At 41.7% G+C, this 24,664-nt stretch overlaps 1 protein-coding gene across 1 annotated transcript in view; it reads right to left on the reverse strand.

Moving 5' to 3' along the window:
• Positions 1–466: 466 nt before the first annotated feature.
• The window catches only part of slc16a2 (solute carrier family 16 member 2), a 104,327-nt gene continuing 80,129 nt past the window's right edge, over positions 467–24,664 (reverse strand). Inside the window, exons 3-6 of the mRNA XM_062964099.1 lie at positions 19,065–19,527; positions 13,490–13,633; positions 11,058–11,286; positions 467–9,865 (exon numbers count right to left, since the gene is read on the reverse strand). Of these exons, the coding sequence (XP_062820169.1) occupies positions 9,645–9,865; positions 11,058–11,286; positions 13,490–13,633; positions 19,065–19,527 (1,057 nt within the window). The 3' untranslated portion in view covers positions 467–9,644. The remainder of the gene's footprint in view (positions 9,866–11,057; positions 11,287–13,489; positions 13,634–19,064; positions 19,528–24,664) is intronic.

The raw sequence follows: 24,664 nt of genomic DNA on the forward strand, positions 1-24,664 counted from the left end.
ATGCAAAGATTCAAAAACATTTAAACTACTGGTGCCTCAATTAATGTAATTTTATTGGTATCTCAGCTTATACTGGAGTCAATGTTTTCCCAGTTTTTTTGTGGTAAAATTAGGTGCCTCGGCTTATATTCAGGTCGGCTTATACTCGAGTATATACGGTATAACTATATCTATAGTTTAAGAAGTGACTGTGCTCTTTTAACCTTCATAGAAGTGGGCTTGGAAGGGGGAAAGAGACTATGTTGACATGCGGCTCAGTTCCAAAGAACTCGAACATTTCTTTTTACTTGTTCACGAATCCCATTAGAGAAAAGAACAGGCGTTGGCTGAAACTGGATACACTGGGAACGTCAGTTGCAAACGGATGAAGTTTTGCATTCGATTTAATGTGCAGCCAAAAAGTTAATTTTTTCCCCAGCTCTTGGAAGTGGAGCAAAAGCCAAAAAAAGAAGGTTCACACCGAGTCTCAAAGTCTTAACAAATTATATTTCATCCCCAGCTGTGATGATCAAGATAAAACATATCAGGAAAATAACTCTCCCCTCCCCCTTTTACACAAGATCTACATAAAAGAAAGGAAGAAACTGTACAAAAACATATCATTCCGTATCACAGAAGAATTACCGATAGCAATGAACAATTAATTACATTGGACGTTTTGACATATAATGATTGTCCTGGCAGGCAGAAAAAGTTGCAGAAAGCGACCGGGGAAAAAAAGGCTTTTGGGAAGGAGGAATGTCAACACAAGGTTGGAAAAGAAACACCAGAAAGAAGGGCGAGAAAGCGATGCACGCCGTTTGAATTTTATTCTGTTCAAACAGCTCTTCCCAAGGAAATATTATGGGTACTTTAAGGGTGGTGGTTGGAACAAAACAACGCTGGCTTATATATGTTACTAGCTGTGCCCGGCCACGCGTTGCTGTGGCGAAGTCTGGTGGTATGGGAAATAAAGTATTGAGGAATTGGTGGTAGTTAAGGTCAAGGGTCCCCTGGGCTGAGTGGGTTGCTAGGGGACCAAGTGAACAGAGCTTAGCCTTCTAACTGGCAGCAATTGGATAAAAAAACAATTATTCCTCTCCCTCTAATTAGGACTTTATTTTTCTTTTCTTTTTGTTGTATCAACCTAGAGGCATGGATGAGGGGTTGTGCTGTCAATTTTCGAGGTTGTGGGGTGTTTACTTTTGTTGTTTTGTCCGCTGCCGTGATGTCATCACTCTTTTATATATAAAAACAATTATTCCTCTCCCTCTAATTAGGACTTTATTTTTCTTTTATTTTTGTTGTATCAACCCAGAGGCATGGATGAGGGGTTGTGCTGTCAATTTTCGAGGTTGTGGGGTGTTTACTTTTGTTGTTTTGTCCGCTGCCGTGATGCCATCACTCTTTTATATATATAGATTTTCACTTCGCTTCGATCTTAGCCACCACCATGTGCCGTTCATCTTAGCCTTGGGGTGACGTTTGTCTATGGCTTGTCTCTCTTAATAGTCTTAATAGTATTTAATTCTATTGTGTGAATGTGCTGCTGTGAAAAAAGATATATATTTTTGGTCACACCATTCCCCTTTCTGCAGGAATTCATTCGGAAATATTGGATGGCTCTTTCAAAGAAATCCAGAATGTGGATCAAACAATGGTTGGCAAACAGCAGGAAGCACAGCACGATGGAAAATCTATACTTTTGCATGAAATACAATACATATCGTGGCAAAGGCTGACTTTCAGGATCTCAGATGGGCCGTTTCTCGATATTCTGTGGAACTCATTGCCTCCGTATATTAGAGCAATGTCGGAGTTGCAACCTTTTGTAAAAGCGCTCAAGACTTGGCTGTTTGGTTGTGCATTTAAGTAAATTAGACCTAATTTGCCAAATAGTCACTGTTGAATGTTTTTATGTTGAATGTTTTTATATTGTGGAATGATATTTTAAATTGTAAGTCGCTCGGAGCACTCTGGTGGAGAGTGACTAATTAAGAAATAAAGTGAAGTGAAGCGATGATGATGATGATGATAATAATAATAATAATAATAATAATAATAATAATAATGGGAATTGAAGATATCGTTGGGCTGCAACTCCCATCCGCCCTAGCTACCATGGCCAATGGTAATGCTAAAATATGTTGTTGAAGGCTTTCATGGCTGGAATCACTGAGTTGCTGTGAATTTTCTGAGCTGTATGGCCATGTTCCAGAAGCATTCTCTCCTGACATTTCGCCCACATCCATGGCAGGCATCCTCAGAGGTTGTGATGTCTGTTGGAAACTAGGCAAGTGGGCTTGATATACAGTAGAGTCTCACTTATCCAAGCTAAACGGGCCGGCAGATGCTTGGATAAGTGAATATCTTGGATAATAAGGAGGGATTAAGGAAAAGCCTATTAAACATCAAATTAGGTTATGATTTTACAAATTTTAAAAAATCATAACCTAATTTGATGTTTAATAGGCTTTTCCTTATGATTTTACAAATTTGGGGCCCCTGGTGGCGCAGTGTGTTAAAGCACTGAGCTGTTGGAACTTGCTGACTAAAAGGTTGGCAGTTCGAATCCGGGGAGCGGAGTAAGCTCCCACTGTTAGCCCCAGCTCCTGCCAACCTAGCAGTTCGAAAACATGCAAATGTGAGTAGATCAATAGGTACTGCTCCGGGGGAAGGTAACGGCACTCCAAGCAGTCATGCCAGTGGCCACATGACCTTGGAGGTGTCTATGAACAACGCCGGCTTTTGGCTTAGAAATGGAGATGAGCACCAACCCCCAGAGTCGGTCACGATTGGACTTAATGTCAGGGGAAACCTTTACCTTTACAAATTAAGCACGAAAACATCAGGAGAGAATGCTTCAGGGACATGGCCAGACAGCCTGGAAAACTCACAGCAACCCAAAGCTAAAATATCTCAGGCCTGCGAGTGAATTAAAATAGTTAGTGTTAACAAGACACATTTGGGGGGCAGGACACATAGAAACAATGGACGTGGGGAAAGTGATGCCGATTCTCCTTAGCTTGGTTCCCAAAGTAAGGGACATGGCACATTTTGGGGAAGAGAGTGGGATAGTTTTGGAAGTACAGCTCACAATGATTTTGCTCCGGAAGAAGGACTACGAAAAACATGGTTTGGCCCCGATGGCTCCTGTTTTGCTTGCAATCACATTGGCGAGAATAACGGCAGGAACGGGATGGATTTCCATTGGGAACCGAACCAAACATCTTGCAATGATCGAAAAACTAAATGAGCCGTTCCTGCTTAAAGCACTATTTTTCTTGCCACCAATTTCCACTTGGTCCCCAGTGATCAAATCATTCTTTTCGCCAATAAGTGCCCTTCGTCCTAAATGGCATGCTGCTGGCGTTTGATGCATATCTGGCTTCTCTTCCCTGTGCCGTTGTCTTTGTTTTGCTCATGGTTAAACCTCCCATATTCTGGTCGCACCAGTCCACTGAAATGGGAGTTGCGCACGTTTGGAGGATGAACGGATGCCTTCAAAATGCCACTTTTTCCACAAGATCTGAAGAAATATCGGACTTATTTTATGCACCAGGTTGCACCGTGATGCAATTCAAAAGGCAGAGCAACCTTATGTGAGTGTACATTTGCACTATGTAAGCACTAGCTGTGCCCGGCCACGCGTTGCTGTGGCGTTGTCTGGTGGTGTCTGTATTTTATAGGCAGTGTGGAAGAGGCCTAAGTGAGGCCTAACTCTGCCTGTGCCCTGGGCTGAGTGGATTGCTAGGAGACCAAGTGGGCAGAGCTTAGCCTTCTAACTGGCAGCAATTGGATAAAAACAAATGTTGCTCTCCCTCTAATTAGGACTTTATTTTTCTTTTCTTTTTGTTTTATCACCCTAGAGGCGTGGATGAGGGGTTGTGCTGTCAATTTTCGAGGTTGTGGGGTGTTTAGTTTTGTTGTTTTGTCGGTCGCCAGGATTCCATCACTCTTTTATATATATAGATCGGCAGAGCAGCCTTATGTGAGTGTACATTTGCACTATGTAAGCATCATGGAGGAGCCTGCCCATTTTAGGCGGTGGGAGGGGGATAGGAAAAGCTTGAACGCTTCTCCACCACCGTACTGCATTATAGAGCAATATCCCGCCCCCATTAAGTGAAGTGGCGCAATGGGTGGAGCAATGGGTTACATTCTTGTGCTGCTGAACTGCAGACCAGAAGGTTGGCAGTTCGAATCTGCGAGGCAGGGCAAGCTCCCGCTGTTAGCCCCAGCTCCTGCCAACCTAGCAGTTCGAAAACATGTCAATGTGAGTAGATCAATAGGTACCGCTTCGGCGGGAAAATGCAAAGAGATGCTCCGAGCAATCTTGCCGGTGGCGCGATCAGGAGGTGTCTACGACAATGCAGGCTCCTGGGCTTGGAGTCAGAAATAAGCACTGCTTCCAGAGCCGGAAATGAAAGGAGAAGCCTTTGTCTGTGTATTTGTGTTTCACTGTATTTCCATTTGTAACAACGTTGGACTACCGCCGATTTCTGGGCCTGAATATATTGCACAAGATTTCCCTAGCCTAAAATGATACATTTTAATATATTGGGTTTATGGTTCCCGTCCCCTTGATCTGGTCATGTAAGTGTGATTTATTGTTATAATTGTATTGTTTTACTTGTTTAATAATGTGTATTATGTTGTTATGTAATGTTTGTGTTTGCTTTTATGACTGTAAACCGCCCTGAGTCCCATCTGGGAGATAGGGCGGTATATAAATAAAGTTTTATTATTATTATCATTATTATTATTATTATTATTATTATTATTATTATTATTAACGTATTGAATGTTTGTTTATATGTTGTAATTCACTTCGAGTTCCTTTGAGGAGAAGGATGGACTATAAATAATAATAATATGTTATTATTATTATTATTATTATTATTATTATTATTATTATTATATGTTGAACTACAAATCACATCTCCACAGAGAAGCATATCCCTTTAAGGTGGAGGTGATGGAAGTTGTGGGTGAATGCATTTGATAGGCAGCTTCTTCAGGAAATCATTCAAAAAATGTCCAGCTCATGTCCTTTTTTGTCTATTAAAGATGAATGCAAAGCATTGACCGCCTCCATCCCCAAGGAGAACGCCAAAGCATCTTTCAGCAGAAAAGAAGAAAACAACCAGCAAAGAACAAGAATAACATCAACAGCCCCAAAGAGAACAACAGAGAAGAGGGGTAAAGTGTATCATATAGGTAGGCTACTGCATTGGCTATTTTGACTACTTATATGTATATAAAATATTTATTTCCTCTTGGAACAATGGGAACCAAACCCTGTCAACTTGTGCAGAAGTTTTGTTTCCCTGAAATGAGCTTGCTGTGATATGCAAAGGTAGGTTGACGATGGGAAAGAGCCGAATCCATAAAACCAGGATGTCATTGCATTAAAAAGTCCTGGCTGACATTCTGTACTGCACTCGCGGATCGCCATTTGCTCTGTACTTAGCAAGCGTATACAGTCTTGCAGTAAGAATACTTAAATACCCCCACAGCCCACCTTAAGAGCCAGCAGTTGGATTGGGCAAAGGTAGTCTATTTGGTGCTAAAAGCCCACCTTAAGAACCAGCAGTTGGACTGGGCAAAGGAAATCTATTCATCATGGAAACCCCACCTTAAGAGCCAGCAGTTGAATTGGGTCAAGGAAGTCTATTCATCATGGAAAACCCACCTTAAGAGCCAGCAGTTGAATTGGGAAAAGGAAATCTATTTGGCATTAAAAGCCCACCTTAAGAACCAGCAGTTGGATTGGGCAAAGGAAGTCTATTCATTCTGAAAAGCCCACCCTAAGAGCCAGCAGTTGAATTGGGTCAAGGAAGTCTATTCATCATGGAAAACCTACCTTAAGAGCCAGCAGTTGAATTAGGAAAAGGAAATCTATTTGGCATTAAAAGCCCACCTTAAGAACCAGCAGTTGAATTGGGCAAAGGAAGTCTATTCATTCTGAAAAACCCACCTTAACAGCCAGCAGTTGAATTGGGTAAAGGAAGTCTATTCATCATGGAAAACCTACCTTAAGAGCCAGCAGTTGAATTAGGAAAAGGAAATCTATTTGGCATTAAAAGCCCACCTTAAGAACCAGCAGTTGGATTGGGCAAAGGAAGTCTATTCATTCTGAAAAACCCACCTTACGAGCCAGCAGTTAGGTTGGGCAAAGGAAGTCTATTAAACGCTAAAAAAAGACTTTAAGATCTTGCAGTTGAATTGGGCAAAGGAAGTCTATTCAATGCTAAAAGCGCACCTTAAGATCCAGCAGTTGAATTGGGGAAAGGAAGTCTATTTCGTGTTAAAAGTCCACCTTAAGATCCAGCAGTTGAATTGTGCAAAGGAAGTCTATTTGGCGCTAAAAGCTCACTTCAAACGCCAGTAGTTGGATTGGGAAAAAGAAGTCAATTTGGCATGAAAAGCCCACCTTAAGAGCCAGGAGTTGAATTGGGCAAAAGAAGTCTATTCACCCAGAAAAGCCCACCTTAAGAGCCAGCAGTTGGATTGGGCAAAGGAGGTCTATTAATCCTGAAAAGCCCACCTTAAGAACCAGAAGTTGAATTGGGCAAAGGAAGTCCATTCGCAATAAAAGCCCACCTTAAGAGCCAGCAGCTGAATTGGGCAAAGGAAATCTATAACAAAACTGCTCATGTAGAACATCAGCCTAATTTTTTAGGAAACCAAGGATTCGTCAGGTCTTCTTGGCTACAGCTTGCACTTTTTAGGGATCGTCTCCTATTGATCTGCAGGAGTGTGGATCCCAACCATTCCACGGCAGTCGTGGTTAATGGATTCTGAGTCAATGGGTTGGTGATTCAGCCCCAACGTCAATGCTTTGCACCCCTCGGGGGGGATAAGGTTCATCCTTCAACATTCAGACAAAAAACCCAAATTAGGTTTCCCTACCCCACTAATGTAAGAGGCACCAAATGCCACTTGGAATAAATCCACGCACAAACAACGAGACAAGAAATTCTGAGGGACTAAAACAAGCAAAAAAGATGGAATTGCTAAATCCGGGGCTGACGTTTGGTCCGCTGGGGAAATATGGCGGCAGGCAGTTCTAGTTAAGCCAATCCTTTCTGGCATCACGTCTACCCTTCTGGCTACTCTGAGGCACTTAACAAACAAGGGCTATTTTTTCCTCTTCGAAGCGAAGAATATATCCCCCGAAGGCTAAAAATCGCCATTAGGGTAGGTTTTGGTCCCTATACCACGATGCACACAAGTTGAAAAAGACACTAGGGAGCCAGAAGTAAAAATGCATACAAACACACACAGAGAGAGACACCAGGAAATAGTAGTTGGAAGAGGTCACCTTGCTTCAGGTTAAGGTTCTTCTTGGGCATGTATATTATCCGATCAACCCTTCTCCGGCTAAATATTGAATACTATGGAATCACAGCCTACATAGGATTTGAGAAGAGACTTGCATCCAGCTTCGTACAGAGATCAGCTTCATTTGTCCAAAATCCAGGAAGTTTTAGGACATTGATGGCCTACAAGGAGAGGAATGCTTTCCAAAACAATTCCCTGCCATGACTTCCATGTAGGAACTCTATGCTCGCAAAATTATGAGCCAAGACATCAGAGTTTGGAGCCTTTACCTTTTGGGGGACTACAACTCCCACAAGTTGCCATCCAGTGGATTGTGGGAGATGTAGTCCCCCCCAAAGCAAACATTTGGAGGGACCATGAAGTCACAAAGTCCTCAACAGATCCGCTCAAGTCTTGCCAATTCAAGGCAATCGTGGCATCCGTGTGTCCACACCATCTAGACTAGCCCTATGGAATTAAGAAGAACTCGCTAAGCCAGCGTATATGGAAGATCTATAGATCAAAAGGACCTACTCTAGGCAGGAGTGAAAACTGAATTTCGGTCTCTGTAACACTAAACCTCAGGCTTATCAGGTCGAAGTCGATAATACTGTTAGGAAGGCCTTGTTGTATCTGGAAAAACTGCTCATTCGGGTGGTAAAAGACGTAGGTCTATCCTAGCACATCCTTTTCCGAAGCCGCATGTTGCATTTTGCAAGACACACCTTTAACTTGGAAGCCTGGCCACTAAAAAGACGGGAAAACATGTCACTCAAAGGGGAAAAAGTTGAGTTTGGCCTTTCAAATAAGGAGCACAAAGTATCAACCCAGTTTCTATGTGTTGCACGTACGCGATTGAGTTGTTGGCTTTCTTTCCATGGCAGTAGATTTCGAAGCATCTAACACTGAGCCATCCTCATCCAGAAACCTGGGTCCGTACAAATATCGCGGAATCTCGATCAGGAAAAAGGCTCAACAGTTTAGGTGGAAGATGTTTCAGATATCTTCCAGCTAAACTGTCTAAGATATCTTCCACCTAAGCTATCTCAGATGACTTACAGAAACTATCTCAGATAGTTTAGGTGGAAGGCCAAGAAGAACCAACTCATGCTGTGATAATATCTGGCCTTTTGAGCATCAAAAACATGGCTTGGAAACTACAGATCTTGAAAAAGAACAAGAAAAGACATTTTGCCAAACTGAAGAAGGCACTGTTAAATGATTTGGAGGGTCAAGTGAGTCTCCTTGGGTTTAGACTTGAAATCCATTTTCATTACGTGGACAGAGGAATGATACAACTCCAACTGCCATGGCTACATCCCACGGAAGCCTGGGATTCGCTGTATAGAGAAATCCTTAGGATTTTCTGCCAGGGAGTCTAGTATTGAACAGCAAAGGGGGCAGAACTAGAGCTCTCCAAAAGAGAAGCCAGAATAGATTGCCACCAAATGACCTAGGATTTTGTAAGGAAGTTAACGTGGTGCCAAATGGGTATAACTTTATAGTATCGCTCTTCTCGGTGGACTTTGCAATGGATGGTGGTGCCATTATTACGGCATTATTGGGACTTAAGATGAGCAACGTCTCCAAAGGAGGTCTGAGGATCGGGAAGAAGAAGGTTGGTTTTCCTTTTGAGATACATCTAGCAGACAAAGGTACAGAAATCACAATGCATGGCAGCTTGGCATTTTAAAAACCAAGTAACTCATCACAGTTTTAGAGGCAAGGAAAAAAAATCCAAAGGAAGTCAGGAGGGGGGAAAAAAAGAAAAAGAAACATGTTATAAAGGGGCAAAATCTGATTCTGAATTCACCCTTTCTGCTCTTTTTCTTTCGCCCGTCCCTCCATGAGCGTTTTGAAACAAATACTGAGAATTTGGCTGCTACAAAATCAACTCCCAAAGGAGTTCTTCTCTCAAGGCAATAATATCTACACTGACTTACAGAATCTTGTATATTTTCCCCCTGGGGATACAAAGGGGAACCCCAAGAAAACCAGTACAATCTCTATGAAAAACCTTTAAGTAGCCAGCTATGGATTATCTGCTTGTTTGTGTCCATTAATAAAATCATGGCAGGAAATATAATCCAACTATTAGAGTGCTATCAAAGCTCCTTACTGCTGGAGGAAAAGTACAAATCTCCAAATCAACTTGAAAGCAAGCTTTCCAGTCCAAGTTGCCTATCCGTTACCGACCGGGCACTCGCTCCCCAGCTGCGATCAAAGAGGTCCGGCTCCTCATAAGGAAAGGCTGGGCTCATCCAGTACCAGAAGGTGCTGCTGGTGGTGAGAAGAGTTTGTCTGCCCAAAAGGCATCAGGAGATTTGAGGAGGATGGCTTCAGATATGCGCCTCCATGGCGGGAGAGCCGGGGAGGAGCTCCCCATTCAGCACCGTCTCCGACACCAACATCTTGTCCTTCCCAGAGTCCAGACGCTTCTTCTTGAGCTGCCGTTGGTGGATCAGAGGGACAAGGGCCAGGACAAGGCCTCCGATGATCGGAGGGATGCCGGCGAAGTAGAAGGCGAAGTGGTAATTCCCAAAATGGTCACGGAGGAGTCCTGGAAATGACAACAGAAGGCAATGGTGGCCAACAGTCAACAGAAGACAATGGTGATCAATCATCAATGGAAGACAATGTGACCAACCATCAGCAGAAGACAATGCTGGTCAACTGTCAACAGAAGACAATGGTGATCAATCATCAATGGAAGACAATGTGACCAACCACCAGCAGAAGACAATGGTGGTCAACTGTCAATGGAAGACAATGGTGGTCAACTATCAACAGAAGACAATGGTGGTCAACTATCAATGGAAGGCACTGGTGGCCAACCATCAATGGAAGACAATGGTGGTCAACTATCAACAGAAGACAATGATGGCCAACCATCAATGGAAGGCAATGATGGTCAACTGTCAGTGGAAGATAATAGTGGCCAGCCATCAACAGAAGATAATGATGGTCAACCGTCAATGGAAGGCAATGATGGTCAACTGTCAGTGGAAGACAATTAAAGCAACTCAGCTGAGAACTGCATATTTGGAGACGATCGGTGTAAATTGCAGGGGTGATGCAGATATTTGATCTGATTCAGGATCTTGAACCCTTGCTAACAGTTTGTTTATTTTTACTTTGGTTATAATGTGGGTTATATGTTGTTAAACGTGCTTGTCAAATGTTTTGATATGGCCAATAGGCTAATTAATAAAATGTATTTGCATTTGCCAACCATCAATGGAAGAAAATGGTAGCCAATTGTTTGCGGAAGACAATGGTAATCAACTGTCAATGGAGAGACAATAGTGGTCAACCATTAACCGAAGACAATGATGGCCAATTGTCAATGGAAGGCAATGATGGCCTACTGTCAGTGGAAGACAATCGTGGCCAACCATCAATGGAAGACAATGATGGTCAACTGTCAATGAAAGACAATGGTAGCCAACCATCAACGAAAGACAATGCGGGTCAGCTATCAGTGGAAGACAATGGTGGCCAACCTTCAACAGAAGACAATGGTGGTAACTCTCAATGGTAGACAATGAGGCCAGCTCCAAAAAAGATCTTGTAGGAATGTACCCCACTTATGAAAAGAATCATTTTTTTGGCCCCAAAGACCCTCTAAGGTGGTTGGAGGGCATTCTTGGCATATTTTTAGTACTTTCACCCACCCAAGGTGAATGTGCCTCTTGGACATCTGGAAAACCTTATCCTCATTTCTCATCCTCATACTGCGTGAGTTTGCTTACCTGCGATTGGGGGACCCGCCGTCATTGGAATGGCCATAAGTCCAAGGAGATAGCCAATGGCTTGAGACGCCTGCATGGGGCCCACCAACTCAAAGGCGATGGGCGCCATGATGGTGATGAAGAGCCCATCGCAGAGTCCAAGGAAGAGGCAGACGACGATGACACCCCAGAACTCTTGGCACTGTGGGAGCATCATGCACATGATGCCCAAGACGATGAAGGAGGCAACCTAAAGCAGGATAAAGCATATTCAGAAGTCAACATGGAGCAAATCCATACATTCCAAAGAAGCGTTTCCATGTTCTACAGCTACTCGGATATCACAAAGCCACTGACTGGTGTTAAATCCACTCTAGCTTTTTATCCAACTTTTTAAAAAAAATAATGGAAAACTGTAATAAAGATAATTTCTTCTGTAAATTGTGGTTCACACTTTAGATAAATTCATCATATTCTTCACACTTCCAGCATTTATTTCTTACATTTTTATAATACTTTCCTAATTTTTGTGGCGTCATATACCACCTAAAGGCCATCTTATACCAATTTTCCTTTAAGTCCGTTGCGTAGCTGTACTTTAATTTTATCTCCCATATTTTTTGCCATTCTTCCATTTTTATACTCCTACCTATATTTTCTCTCCATCTTGTCATATAAGATTTTTCAGTCTCTTTCGTCTCCCATTCCAATAATCTATATATATAAAAGGGTAATGAAATTTCGGCCTAGGACAAAACAACAAAACCACACATCCCAGAAACACTAAACTTGGCAGCACAACCCCTCATCCATGCCTCTACGTTAATACAACAAAAAGCTCCAGCTATTCCAGAAAATGGCCAGGCTTTGAGACTGCAAGACTATTCACTGCTATTCCACCTGGCCAACAAAGAATTCCCATAAGCCACAGCAATGCGTGGCCGGGCAAAGCTAGTAATCTATATATATAAAAGGGTAATGAAATTTCGGTCTAGGACAAAACAACAAAACTACACATCCCAGAAACACTAAACTTGGCAGCACAACCCCTCATCCATGCCTCCACGTTCATACAACAAAAAAGAAAAGAAAAATAAAGTCCTAATTAGAGGGAGAGGAAGAATTGTTTTTATCCAATTGCTGCCAGTTAGAAGGCTAAGCTCCGCCCACTTGGTCTCCTAGTAACCCACTCAGCCCGGGGGACAGGCAGAGTTAGGCCTCACTTAGGCCTCTTCCACACTGCCTATAAAATACAGATTATCAGATTTTAACTGGATTATATGGCAGTGTAGACTCAAGGCCCTTCCACACAGCTATATAATCCTTTACCCTTTACCTTAACTACCACCAATTCCTCAATACTTTATTTCCCATACCACCATACTTCACCACAGCAACGCGTGGCCGGGCACAGCTAGTCTATATATATAAAAGGGTAATGAAATTTCGGCCTAGGACCAAACAACAAAACTACACATCCCAGAAACACTAAACTTGTCAGCACAACCCCTCATCCATGCCTCTACGTTCATACAACAAAAAGAAAAGAAAAATAAAGTCCTAATTAGAGGGAGAGGAATAACTGTTTTTATCCAATTGCTGCCAGTTAGAAGGCTAAGCTCCGTCAGGGGAAAACCTTTACCCTTAACCTTAACTACCACCAATATCTCAATGCTTTATTTCCCATACCACCGTACTTCGCCACAGCAACACGTGGCCGGGCACAGCTAGTTGTTTATAAATTTTTGTTATTACTTTTCTGTTCACTTGCATGATTGCATGATAGCTTTTTATCCGACTTTGAGGGGAGCATCCAAGGTACTGGGCTTTGTTTAGGGAGAAGATTCAGAACCAGCTCCTTAAAGGTGAACCCAAAAGTGAATACCACTCCAAATGACATAGTGGCCACCAGCTGTCCTGGGTGGGAAAGCATGTGGATCCATGCACTTGCCACCTGAGGCAGCTGTCTGGACCAGCCTTCTTTGTCCCCATGGCTGATGACCAAGCTTCTCCAAATGCCCCCGTTCCCCCCGCAAATAGGCAGCTTATTCCGTTCTTGGCACCAGGGAGCCTCTTGCCTGGAACGACATGTTCTGGAAAAGCAAGACCTTGTGGACGAGGCTGGATTTCATGAAATGAAAATTTCTTGGAAACCACAAAGACAGCTGGAAGGCAAGAAGATCTCTCCCCGGCCTTTGGGGCAGGCAAACCAATTGTGCGTTAACGGCATTAGAAGGCCTCATTAAGGCACTCTGAAAGGTTGCCCTGAACGCACATGTATCATTCTGGGTTTTGAAATCCTCAAAACTGTCTGCCAGGGTTGCGAGATTAAAAGCTAATATACAGAATAGAACAATGGTAACAGTCAAAATATACTGTATATACTCGAGTATAAGCCTAGTTTTTCAGCGCTTTTTTTAAAACTGAAAAAGCCGAGGCGGTTCTACTTGTACCTGCAAGTAGATCTTCTTCAGCCCGTGGATGAGGTCTCCAATGGGTCCCGAAGCCAAGCGCCCAACGCCAGACATGGCTCCCAAGCAAAGCAGCACAATCCATGCCGTGTCCTTTTCCTTGAACCTTTCCTCCACGTACTTCACCTGGGAAAGCAAGACGGGAATTAGTTACAACAGTGCAGCTCTAAAGCACAACCAATGTTTGGAGATGGACCAGTGTTTACGTGGAGCTCAGACGGATGGAAGAGGCCCCGCCGGCCCCATAAAAACAGGGCTCTCGGAAGGGTTTTGTTGCACTGAATCGAAGATAAAAGTTTTCTTTTAGGGACAACAGCTCATTATGTCAGTCCATGTGGATGGGAAACATTCATTTCTCATCTGCTGGGGATCTTAACTCTGAATATGTTTTTCATGGATTGCAACTGTGAATTTTAAAATACTGTTTATATTTAATTTGGTTTTAGGGTTTTCACATTCGTTTATTTTAAATTGTATGCTAATGCTTTTATGTTAAGTCGCTTCGGGAGAGATGAAGTGGGGAATAATAATAATAATAATAATAATAATAATAATAATAATAATAGTAATACATCACACAGTCCTAAACGCTTGGAAAGTGTTTGACTTGTGATTTTGTGATACGAAATCCAGCATACCTTTCTTGTTTGCTGTGTCAGACTATGTCATTGTGTCAATAATTATGATAATAATAATAATAATAATAATAATAATACATCACACAATCCTAAACGCTTGGGAAGTGTTCGACTTGTGATTTTGTGATACGAAATCCAGAATATCTATCTTGTTTGCTGTGTCAGACTATGTTGTTGTGTCAATAATTATGATAATTATGATAATAATAATACATCACACAATCCTAAACGCTTGGGAAGTGTTCGACTTGTGATTTTGTGATACGAAATCCAGCATATCTATCTTGTTTGCTGTGTCAGACTATGTTGTTGTGTCAATAATAATAATAATAATAATAATAATAATAATAATAATAATAATAAAGATGATGATGATGATGTGGGCTGAATAATTCTAGGCAATATAGTCCAAAATAAGAACCTTCACAAAATGTGTGCCTGGTGGTTGAATTAATGCGGTTTACACATACAGTAGAGTCTCACTTATCCAAGCTAAACGGGCCGGCAGAAGCTTGGATAAGCGAATATCTTGGATAATAAGGAGAGATTAAGGAAAAAACTATTAAACATCAAATTAGGTTATGATTTTACAAATTAAGCACCAAAACATCATGTTATACAACAAATTTGACAGAAAAAGTATTTCAATACGCAGTAATGTTATGTTGTAATTACTGTATTTACGAATTTAGCACCAAAATATCACGATATATTGAAAACATTGACTACAAAAATGGCTTGGATAATCCAGAGGCTTGGATAAGCGAGGCTTGGATAAGTGAGACTCTACTGTACTTTAGTTGCCATGGCTCAATGCTATGGAATTCTAATAGTTGTAGTTTGACTAAGTCTTTCACCTTTTCTGCCAAAGACTGCTGGTGCCTCACCAAACTACAACTCCTATGATTCCATAGTATTGAGCTACGGTAAACTGCATTAATAATTCGCCAGTGTAAATGCACTCCAAGACACTGTTCCTTCTTTTTTCTGTTTGGAAAATGAATGCAACTTGACATCGCTTTCACTGCTGTAGCTCAATGCTATAGAATTAAGAGAGTTGTAGGTTTGCAAGTCACAGGCCAAACATTCTTGCTTTAGGAACAATACCTTGTGTTGCCTCTCTGTAGCAAAACCACGTTCTAGAAACCCTAGGCACTTGGAGTTGGAAGTCTTCAGAAAGGGTTTCCTTTGACTGCATTGACAGAGGTGCAAAGGGTTAAACTCTTGAGCCGGATGAACTGCTGACTCGAAAGTTGCTGGTTCAAATCTGCGAAATCGGGTGAGCTCCCATCGGTTAGCTCTAGCTTGTGGGGACATGAGAAAAGCCTCCAAGCAGAATGGTAACACATCTGAACCTCCCTTGGGCACCGTTTCTGTAGACGGCCAATTCTCTCACATCGGAAGCAACTTGCAGTTTGTTCTCAAAAAAAATTCCTAGATCACTGGATGACTCAGAAACCGTTATCTCTTTTTCCCTCTCCAGCGCCTCCTGTCACTCAGCCACAGCAAAAGGCAGCTGTCTATCTTAACATTACGTACAGTGTTGGATATTCTGTTCCTCAGAGAATATCATGTTCTCTAGTTGTGGGTTTCACAGCAGCCCTTGCCTTTTCCCGCTTTCGGATCTTTCAGTGAACCACTCCGGTGACTCATAAATAACAGAGAAGTCTCCGAAAAGGGTCTGAGTCACTGGCTGATATCACTGGCATTTCATTCACTGGCAACGTACCACCGATTCTTTCTTGCCGGCTGTGGCTTTCCTCTCTATGGGACAAAAAGGCCACGGCGGGTTTCAAAAGGGTTTAAAGAAACTCTAAAGGAATTATCCAGGGCTTAAAGGAATTGTCCAGAGTGTTTTCTCCATCTGGATCAAGCTTTCAGCACCTTGGATAGCTCCTTGGAAGTCCAGACAGGACAAGAAGAAAATCAACCAGGACTGGTTCAGAATGTTATTTAAGGGCACACCTACTCTCTACAACAGGCATGGGCAAACTTCGGCCCTCCAGGTGTTTTGGACTTCAATTCCTAACAGCTGGTAGGACAACATGTTTAAATCCAGCAATTTTTTTTTTCAAATTCGCATTATTTTCCTATTGTGCTACTGCTATGTCAGTCTGTTAGGTTTTTGATACTGTCGTTATATATTATGTTTGTATTTCTGCCTTGGTTTTGTATTGTGGTTTATTTTTTGTTAGGTTTTGATATTATCGTTTACATATCATGCTGTATATGAGGCCGCTGGTGGCGCAGCGGGTTAAACCGCTAAGCTGCAGAACTTGTGGACCGGAAGGTTAGAGGTTTGAATCTGCAGGATGGGGTGAGCTCCCATTGTTAGCCCCAGCTTCTGCCAACCTAGCAGTTCGAAAATAGGCAAATGTGAGTAGATCGATAGGTATCGTTCCGGTGGGAAGGTCACAGCGCTTCATGCAGCCATGCCGGCCACATGACCTAGGAGGTGTTTATGGCTTTTTGACTCAGAAATGTAGATGAGTACCAACCCTCAGAGTCAGACTCAACTAAACTTAATGTCAACCTTTACCTTTATTATTATGTTGTATTTCTGTGTTTTGCATTGAGTTTCTACTTTTTGTAAGCCACCTTGAGTCCTGTTTGGAGAGGGGATGGGATATACCATATATACTCGAGTATAAGCCGACCCTAATATAAGCCGAGGCACCTAATTTTACCACAAAAAACTGGAGAAAGTTAAATGCAGCAGCTACTGGGAAATTTCAAAATGGAAATAGATCCCAATGAAATTATTTTGAGGCATCAGTAGGTTAAAGGTTTTTGAATATTTACCGTATTTCAAAGAAAAACAATAAACTAGCTCTGTATGTGGAAAAGTAGGGTCAACAAAAACAATATGGTATTAACAATAACTTAATAATAATAATAATAATAACAACAACAACAACTTCATTTGTATCTTGCCTTATCTCCCCATGAGGACTCATGTGAACAGGCAAACATTCAATGCCTACATAAACAATGCAGAGCTAGATATAGATTTATCATTATATATACTAATTTCACATATGCATTTCCCCTGAAATATTTGCAAATCCTCTCTCTTTATATATGCATTTTCCTCTTGCAATATTTGCAAGCCCTAAATATTTATGTTTATATCTGTCTATAAATATGTGTGTGTGCGCGTTTCACGTGCAATATTTACAATATTTTCATATTATATTTCATATATATCTATCTAGACATCTTTCTCAATATATATAGATAATTATATCTGTATAGGATTTGCAAAGACTTGCAAACATATGAGGGGGAGATTCATATATAAAATTAATGTAGATAGATAGATAGATAGATAGATAGATAGATAGATACAAATATAAAGGCACATAGGGATTGCAAAGGCTTGCAAAGGGAAATGCCTATATATCTATAGCAGACATTAACAAATATTTCAGGGGAAAATGCTTTTATAAGATAATGTATGTATTAATCTTATAATTCTTCTTCCTGACTGCAAGGGCGTCTTTCTCTTTTCAAAACATTCCCTTGGTTAAGAGCGAGGGAGGCTTTGGAAAAGTAAACACTGATAAGGGAGGGTAAGATGAGAGATAAATATATATTGCAAGCAACGGCCTCCGGGCTTCGCTGCTGGCTTGACCCTCTTATAAGCCGGGGGAGGCTTTTTCAGCTCATAAAAAGAGCTGAAAAACTTGGCTTATCTTTGAGTATATATTTATTTACAGCATTTATATTCCGCCCTTCTCACCCCGAAGGGAACTCAGGGTGGATCACATTACACATATAGGCAAACATTCAATGATTTTAACATAGAACAAAGACTTTTTAACATATGTGATGTCTCATGGGCCTTGTAGTCCCGTTCCTAGTGCTATTGTGGCAGACGAGGAGGAAACCATGGGATTTCCACCGGTTCAGCTTGAATCGGAGCCTCTCCACCTGGAGGATGTTTGTCCTCAGGAAGTTAACCAAACAAGCCTTGGGCAGAATTCTCCCCCGTTTTCCCGAAAGGACAATTATATTAGGGATGGAGGAATCAGGGAGGCTAATCGCCGGAGTCTCAGAATCGCAGCCAGACAACTAGCTGATTAGGTCTGCTTCCCTTGGGAAATTCTAAGGAGTCATGCATCTGGACAGAGTTGGGTTTCGCTTCTTGTTCTCCAGGGAAAGTGTTCTGTTGGCGGGAAAACAAGACCCTATATAGGAGTTTTGCCGCAAGGGGAACCTTGCGGAGTCAATTGTTCAGCTTGAGGAGAGAGATCGTGTGTGGACTTCGTACCCCAGTTCCTTGTTTCCCTGATCGAGTTTCCAGCCTTGCCTTGTTTCACGGATCAAGTTTCCAGCCTTGCCTTGTTTCACGGACTTCTTTGGACTCAGTTCATGTTTCATGTTTGCCTCGTTTCAAGTTTTGATCTAGCCAAGAATCAAGTCTATTTTCCAGCCTTGTTGTCAAGCTACTTTGGACTTTAAGGACCCTGTCATTTCCTCACACTTTGCTTGGCAAAGTGTGTGTTTCGGTCAAGTGGATTAAAACTTTGAACTCTAATATCTTATATTGGACAATACATTTCTGGACTATATTTGACCTCATCTGAAAGGTCTGCTTCTGAACTATATTCTTCACTTGTTTTTATTGACTGTATATATTTCTATAATAAAGATATAAGATAGATTCTGGCCTCTGTGTAAAGTTATTGGTGCTCTGCAGCCTGGGTCCTGACACATAGAACAAAGACAAGACGAACATAGGCTCCGAGCGGGCCTCGAACTCATGACCTCCTGGTCAGAGTGATTCATTGCAGTGATTCATTGCAGCTGCTCTCCAGCCTGCGCCACAGCCCGAGCCCGAGTATATATGGTAAATAAATTACTACTACTACTATTATTATTGTTGTTATTATTATTAGAGAGAGATGATGTCTCACCAGGTAGGTGTAAGGGACGAAGTATCCCAAGACGGCGGTGGCGATGCCGAAAGCCCAGACCCGGTAGGTCTTCTTGCGGAAGACCCTCATGTTGAAGTACTTCCGCATCTGGGAGGCACACTGCTGGCGGCAGCTGCGGCTGTCCAGCTTGAGGTGGTCCACGTCGTGGGGGTCGGAGGCCGCGGGGAACATGGGCCGGAAGGTGAGCGACCAGAAGATCTGCACCAGCATCAGGACGCTGAGCACCTGGAAGGTGTGGGACAGGCCGATGGCTTGGCCGACGATCTTGAGCAGGAAGGGCAGGCTCATGGAGAAGAGGCAGCTGCCGGCCGTCACCAGGCCGTTGGCCAGGCCCAGCCGGCGCTTGAAGTAGTGGCCCAGGATGACCAGCGAAGGTTGGAAGGCGAAGGAGCTGCCGCAGCCAAAGAGCACGCCGTAGGTGAAGTAGCGCACCTCCAGGGACCTGCGGGAGGACACAAAAGGGAACCACGATACTCAGTCTGTAGGACGTCAGGTGGGACACTGGCTGCATCTACACCAGAGGTGTCCAACGTGTCCAACACGAGAATTCCTGGCCATCGGACAAGCTGCCAATAAAGGCTTCTGGGAGTCGAAGGCCCACACGTTGGACACCACTGATCAATATCGTTGAATCAATTCCACTTTGTAACAAAGAGGAAGATCCAACAGTGACATCACTCCACTCCACTACAATCAACTTCAATGGAGACTCTGCTCAGATAAAAAACTAAAGAACTGGAGAATCAATGGAATGTATTACTGTTTCTAAACTGCAGAATGAATGCATCTGAATTGCGGAATGAATGCATCTAAATTGCAGAATGAATGCATCTAAATTGCAGAATGAAAGCATTTATACTGCAGAATGAGTTTCTAAACTGCAGAATGAATGCATCTGAACTGCGGAATGAAAGCATCTATACTGCAGAATGAATTTCTTAACTGCAGAATGAATGCATCTGAATTGTGGAATGAATGCATCTAAATTGCAGAATGAAAGCATCTATACTGCAGAATGAGTTTCTAAACTGCAGAATGAATGCATATGAACTGCGGAATGAAAGCATCTATACTGCAGAATGAATGCATCTGAATTGCAGAATGAAAGCATCTATACTGCAGAATGAGTTTCATAACTGCAGAATGAATGCATCTAAACTGCAGAATGAATGCATCTGAACTGCGGAATGAATGCATCTGAATTGCGGAATGAAAGCATCTATACTGCAGAATGAGTTTCTAAACTGCAGAATGAATGCATCTGAACTGCAGAATGAATGCATCTGAACTGCAGAATGAATGCATCTGAATTGCGGAATGAAAGCATCTATACTGCAGAATGAATGCATCTAAATTGCAGAATGAATGCATTTATACTGCGGAATGAATGCATCTGAATTGCGGAATGAAAGCATCTATGCTGCAGAATGAGTTTCTAAATTGCAGAATGAATGCATCTGAACTGCAGAATGAATGTATCTGAACTGCGGAATGAAAGCATCTGAATTGCAGAATGAATGCATCTGAACTGCAGAATGAATGCATCTGAACTGCAGAATGAATGCATCTGAACTGCGGAATGAAAGCATTTATACTGCAGAATAAGTTTCCAAACTGCAGAATGAATGCATCTGAATTGCAGAATGAATGTATCTATATACTGCAGAATGAATACATCGAAACTGTAGAATGAATGCATCTAAATTGCAGAATGAATGCATTTATACTGCGGAACGAATGTATCCATATACTGCAGAATGAATACATCGAAACTGTAGAATGAATGCATCTAAATTGCAGAATGAATGCATTTATACTGCGGAACGAATGTATCCATATACTGCAGAATGAATACATCGAAACTGTAGAATTAATGCATCTGAATTGCAGAATTAATGCATCTAAACAACTGCAGAACGAATTGAGCTTTGCACTCCTTGAACTGCTATGGGCTCAATGCTGTGGAATAATGGGATTTGTAATTTGGTGAGACACCGGCTCTCTTTGCCAAAGACCTTGCGGCACTACAACTCCCAGTATTCTCTAGCATTGAGCCATGGCAGTTCACGTGGGGTCAAAACTGCATTCATTCAGGGGTGCAAACAGGAAACAATGAATATCCACGAACCATTATTACGATCTGTTTGAATCTGATCATTGGTCGGTTTCAGTCTCCGCCGGGTTTTAGCATTATGTTTCCTGTCTACTTTCTCTACCGCATTGGAAAAGTTTTTCAAGACAAATGATGCAATATCAAATTATTATTTTTTATGATTGGGAGAAAAAAAATCACTTCTGTATTATGCAAGATTTTTTTTTGAATGCTTATCTGTTGTTGATTGCAATTGATAGCTATGGCGCATGATCTTGCCCAAGTTTAATTCCATTCTGATTCACTGATTTCAAAAGAAACCTGAAGCATCCTTTGAACACTTCTCAATCAACAGACCTTCCAAAGTGCTGGATAGATACCCATTCTGCTCCCAGACATCCTTTAGTTTTTTTGGCCCTCGTTTCTGTTAAATTTTAACTGTTTCAACCCAAAAGACTCAGTACGGTTTAGAACAGTGATGGGCAACCTTTTGCGCTTGGTGTGTCAAAATTCACCAAAAAACCTAGCATGACTTGGGTGGTGTGTCACTTCGAGAAAAAAAACCATAATTTCGCAATATGTATAGTTTAAATAACAAAAATATATAATTCTTATATATAACTCTATTCATTAAATCAAAAACTATTTACTACCCTTATTTCCACGTACAACAATCTATGGTACCTCTTGCAGTTTCCACGCTGATATGATATGATCAATGGTTTCGTGGGTTTCCTTGCACAGTCTGCATTTTGGGTCAACAGCTGATTTTTCAATCTTGGCCTGAATTGCCTTTGTCCTGATGGCTTGCTCCTGGGCTGCAAGAATCAGGCCTTCGGTCTCCTTCCTTCTTCAGGGTCCCATTCATGAGCCAGAGCCAGGTCTTCTCCTTATCAGCTTTTCCTTCAATTTTGTCAAGGAACTTTCCATGCAATGTTTTTTTTTGTGCCAGCTGTCAACTCTAGTTTGTAGTGCGGTTTTCTTGTACTGTTTTTTTGTCTGCTGTGTTTTGAGGAGTTTCTGATTTTTGACTTAAATCAAAGCAGGTTCTTCACTTTGCTTTACATATTCTGCCAGGGCATGTTCTTCTTCTTTGACGGCTTGTTTAACTTGTAAGAGTCCTCTGCCCCCGATCTATTATTATTATTATTATTATTATTATTATTATTATTATTATTATTATTATTATTTTATTATGACACAGCAAACAAGATAGATATGCTGAATTTCATATCACAAAATCACAAGTCGAACACTTCCCGAGTGTCTAGGACTGTGTGATGTAATTTCGGATGATGCGCGCAGATCCCAGTCAGGTGGCCTTTTGCAGTTGGCAGATTGTGATTTTGTCAATGTCTATTGTTTCCAAATGCCGGCTGAGATCTTTTGGCACGGCACCCAGTGTGCCCATCACCACCGGGACCACCTGCACTGGTTTCTGTCAGAGTCTTTGAAGTTCAATCTTGAGGTCCTGATAGCGGCTGAGTTTTTCCTGTTGTTTTTCGTCAATGCGACTGTCACCTGGGATGGCGACATCAATGATCCAAACCTTTTTCTTCTCCACAACTGTGATGTCTGGTGTGCTGTGTTCCAGAACTTTGTCAGTCTGGATTTGGAAGTCCCAAATCCAGACTGACAAATTATTAATAATATTTATTATTATTATTATTATTATTATTATTATTATTATTATTATTATTATTATTACAGTAGAGTCTCACTTATCCAACACTCGCTTATCCAACGTTCTGGATTACCCAACGCATTTTTGTAGTCAATGTTTTCAATATATCATGATATTTTGGTGCTAAATTCATAAATACAGTAATTACTACATAGAATTACTGCATATTGAACTACTTTTTCTGCCAAATTTGTTGTCTAGCATGATGTTTTGGTGCTTCATTTGTAAGATCATAACCTAATTTGATGTTTAATAGGCTTTTCCTTAATGCCTCCTTATTATCCAACATATTCGTTTATCCAACATTCTGCCGGCCCGTTTATGTTGGATAAGTGAGACTGTACTGTATTATTATCCCATTTTCTTAAAGGAGACTTAATCAAGCTCTTTTTCCACCAGGTTCCATTGTAAAGAAATACACACACACACACACACAAATCCCCCAAAAGGAACATTAAAACAGATGCCAAAGTGACATCAGACCAAAAAAAGCATCTCTACAAAGTTGCCTATTTTTTTTTTTTTAGAGAACTTCACAAAGCCCTTCTTGTTCAGTCTTTTAATATTCTGTGGAAAGAGAATATGAAAAAACATATATTATTTTGAAACTCATGCTGGTCCTTGAAAAACAGGTGTGGGTCGCCTTGCCCGCAAGAAACAGCTGGAAATGGAGGAAATGTCGACAAGTGCGTGTTTTTTTCCATTACCGGGTCTATTTCTTCTGTGCGTCAAGCCGAAAGCAGAATGAGGCTGCTATGCTGTTATTCAAAGAGGCTCCACCACGAAATTATTTTCATCTCCTGAATTGAAAGGAGACAGCTTTGCGATGGGCAAGCAGCAATCGCTTAGTGAGACAGCAATCTACGTTCTTAATGGGAATTATAGAGTGGGAAGGCGTCCCAAAGAGCATCTAGTCCAACTCCCTTCTGCTGTGCAAGAAGGTTCAAAGAAAGCACTTCTGAAAGATGCTCAGTTTAAAGGTCTCCAAAGAAGGTGAGTCTCCAAAGAAGGAGAGCTCACCAACTTCCAAGACAGCCCATAAGCCACTGGAGTTGGAAGGGGCTTCCAGAGGTCATCTAGACCAAAAGGAGAGTCCATCAACCTTCACTCCAAGGCAGGCCATGATTTAGTAGACTTAACATCACTCCCAAGGAGCATCTAGTCCAAAGTAGGTGAGTCTCCAAAGAAGAAGAGCTCATTAATTTCCAAGGCAACTCATAAGCCTCTACAGTTGATGTAACTCGCCTCGAGCCATGAGGAGAATGCGCAAGATATAAAATAATAATAATAATAATAATAATAATAATAATAATAAGCCATCAGAACAAATGCAATTAAGGCCAAGATCGAAAAATCAGCTGATGACCCAAAATGCAGACTGTGCAAGGAAACCGACGAAGCCATTGATCATATCCTCAGCTGCTGTAAGAAAATCACACAGACAGACTACAAATAGAGGCACAACTATGTGGCCCAAAGGATTCATTGGAACTTATGCCTCAAGTACCACCTCCCAGCAGCAAAGAACTGGTGGGATCACAAACCTCAAAAGTCTTGGAAAATGAGCACGCAAATGTACTGTGGGACTTCCGAATCCAGACTGACAAAGTTCTGGAACACAACACACCAGACATCACAGTTGTGGAAAATAAAAAGGTTTGGATCATTGATGTTGCCATCCCAGGTGACAGTTGGCACTTTAACAACACAACCGTTCAATGCTAAGGCTTCTCCGTCTGCGCAGGGTTCCATACTTCGCACTTTAACAACACAACCGTTCAATGCTAAGGCTGCCCTGTTTGC

Source organism: Anolis carolinensis, unplaced genomic scaffold, assembly GCF_035594765.1.
Source record: "Anolis carolinensis isolate JA03-04 unplaced genomic scaffold, rAnoCar3.1.pri scaffold_12, whole genome shotgun sequence".
Classification (NCBI taxonomy): Eukaryota; Metazoa; Chordata; class Lepidosauria; order Squamata; family Dactyloidae; genus Anolis; species Anolis carolinensis.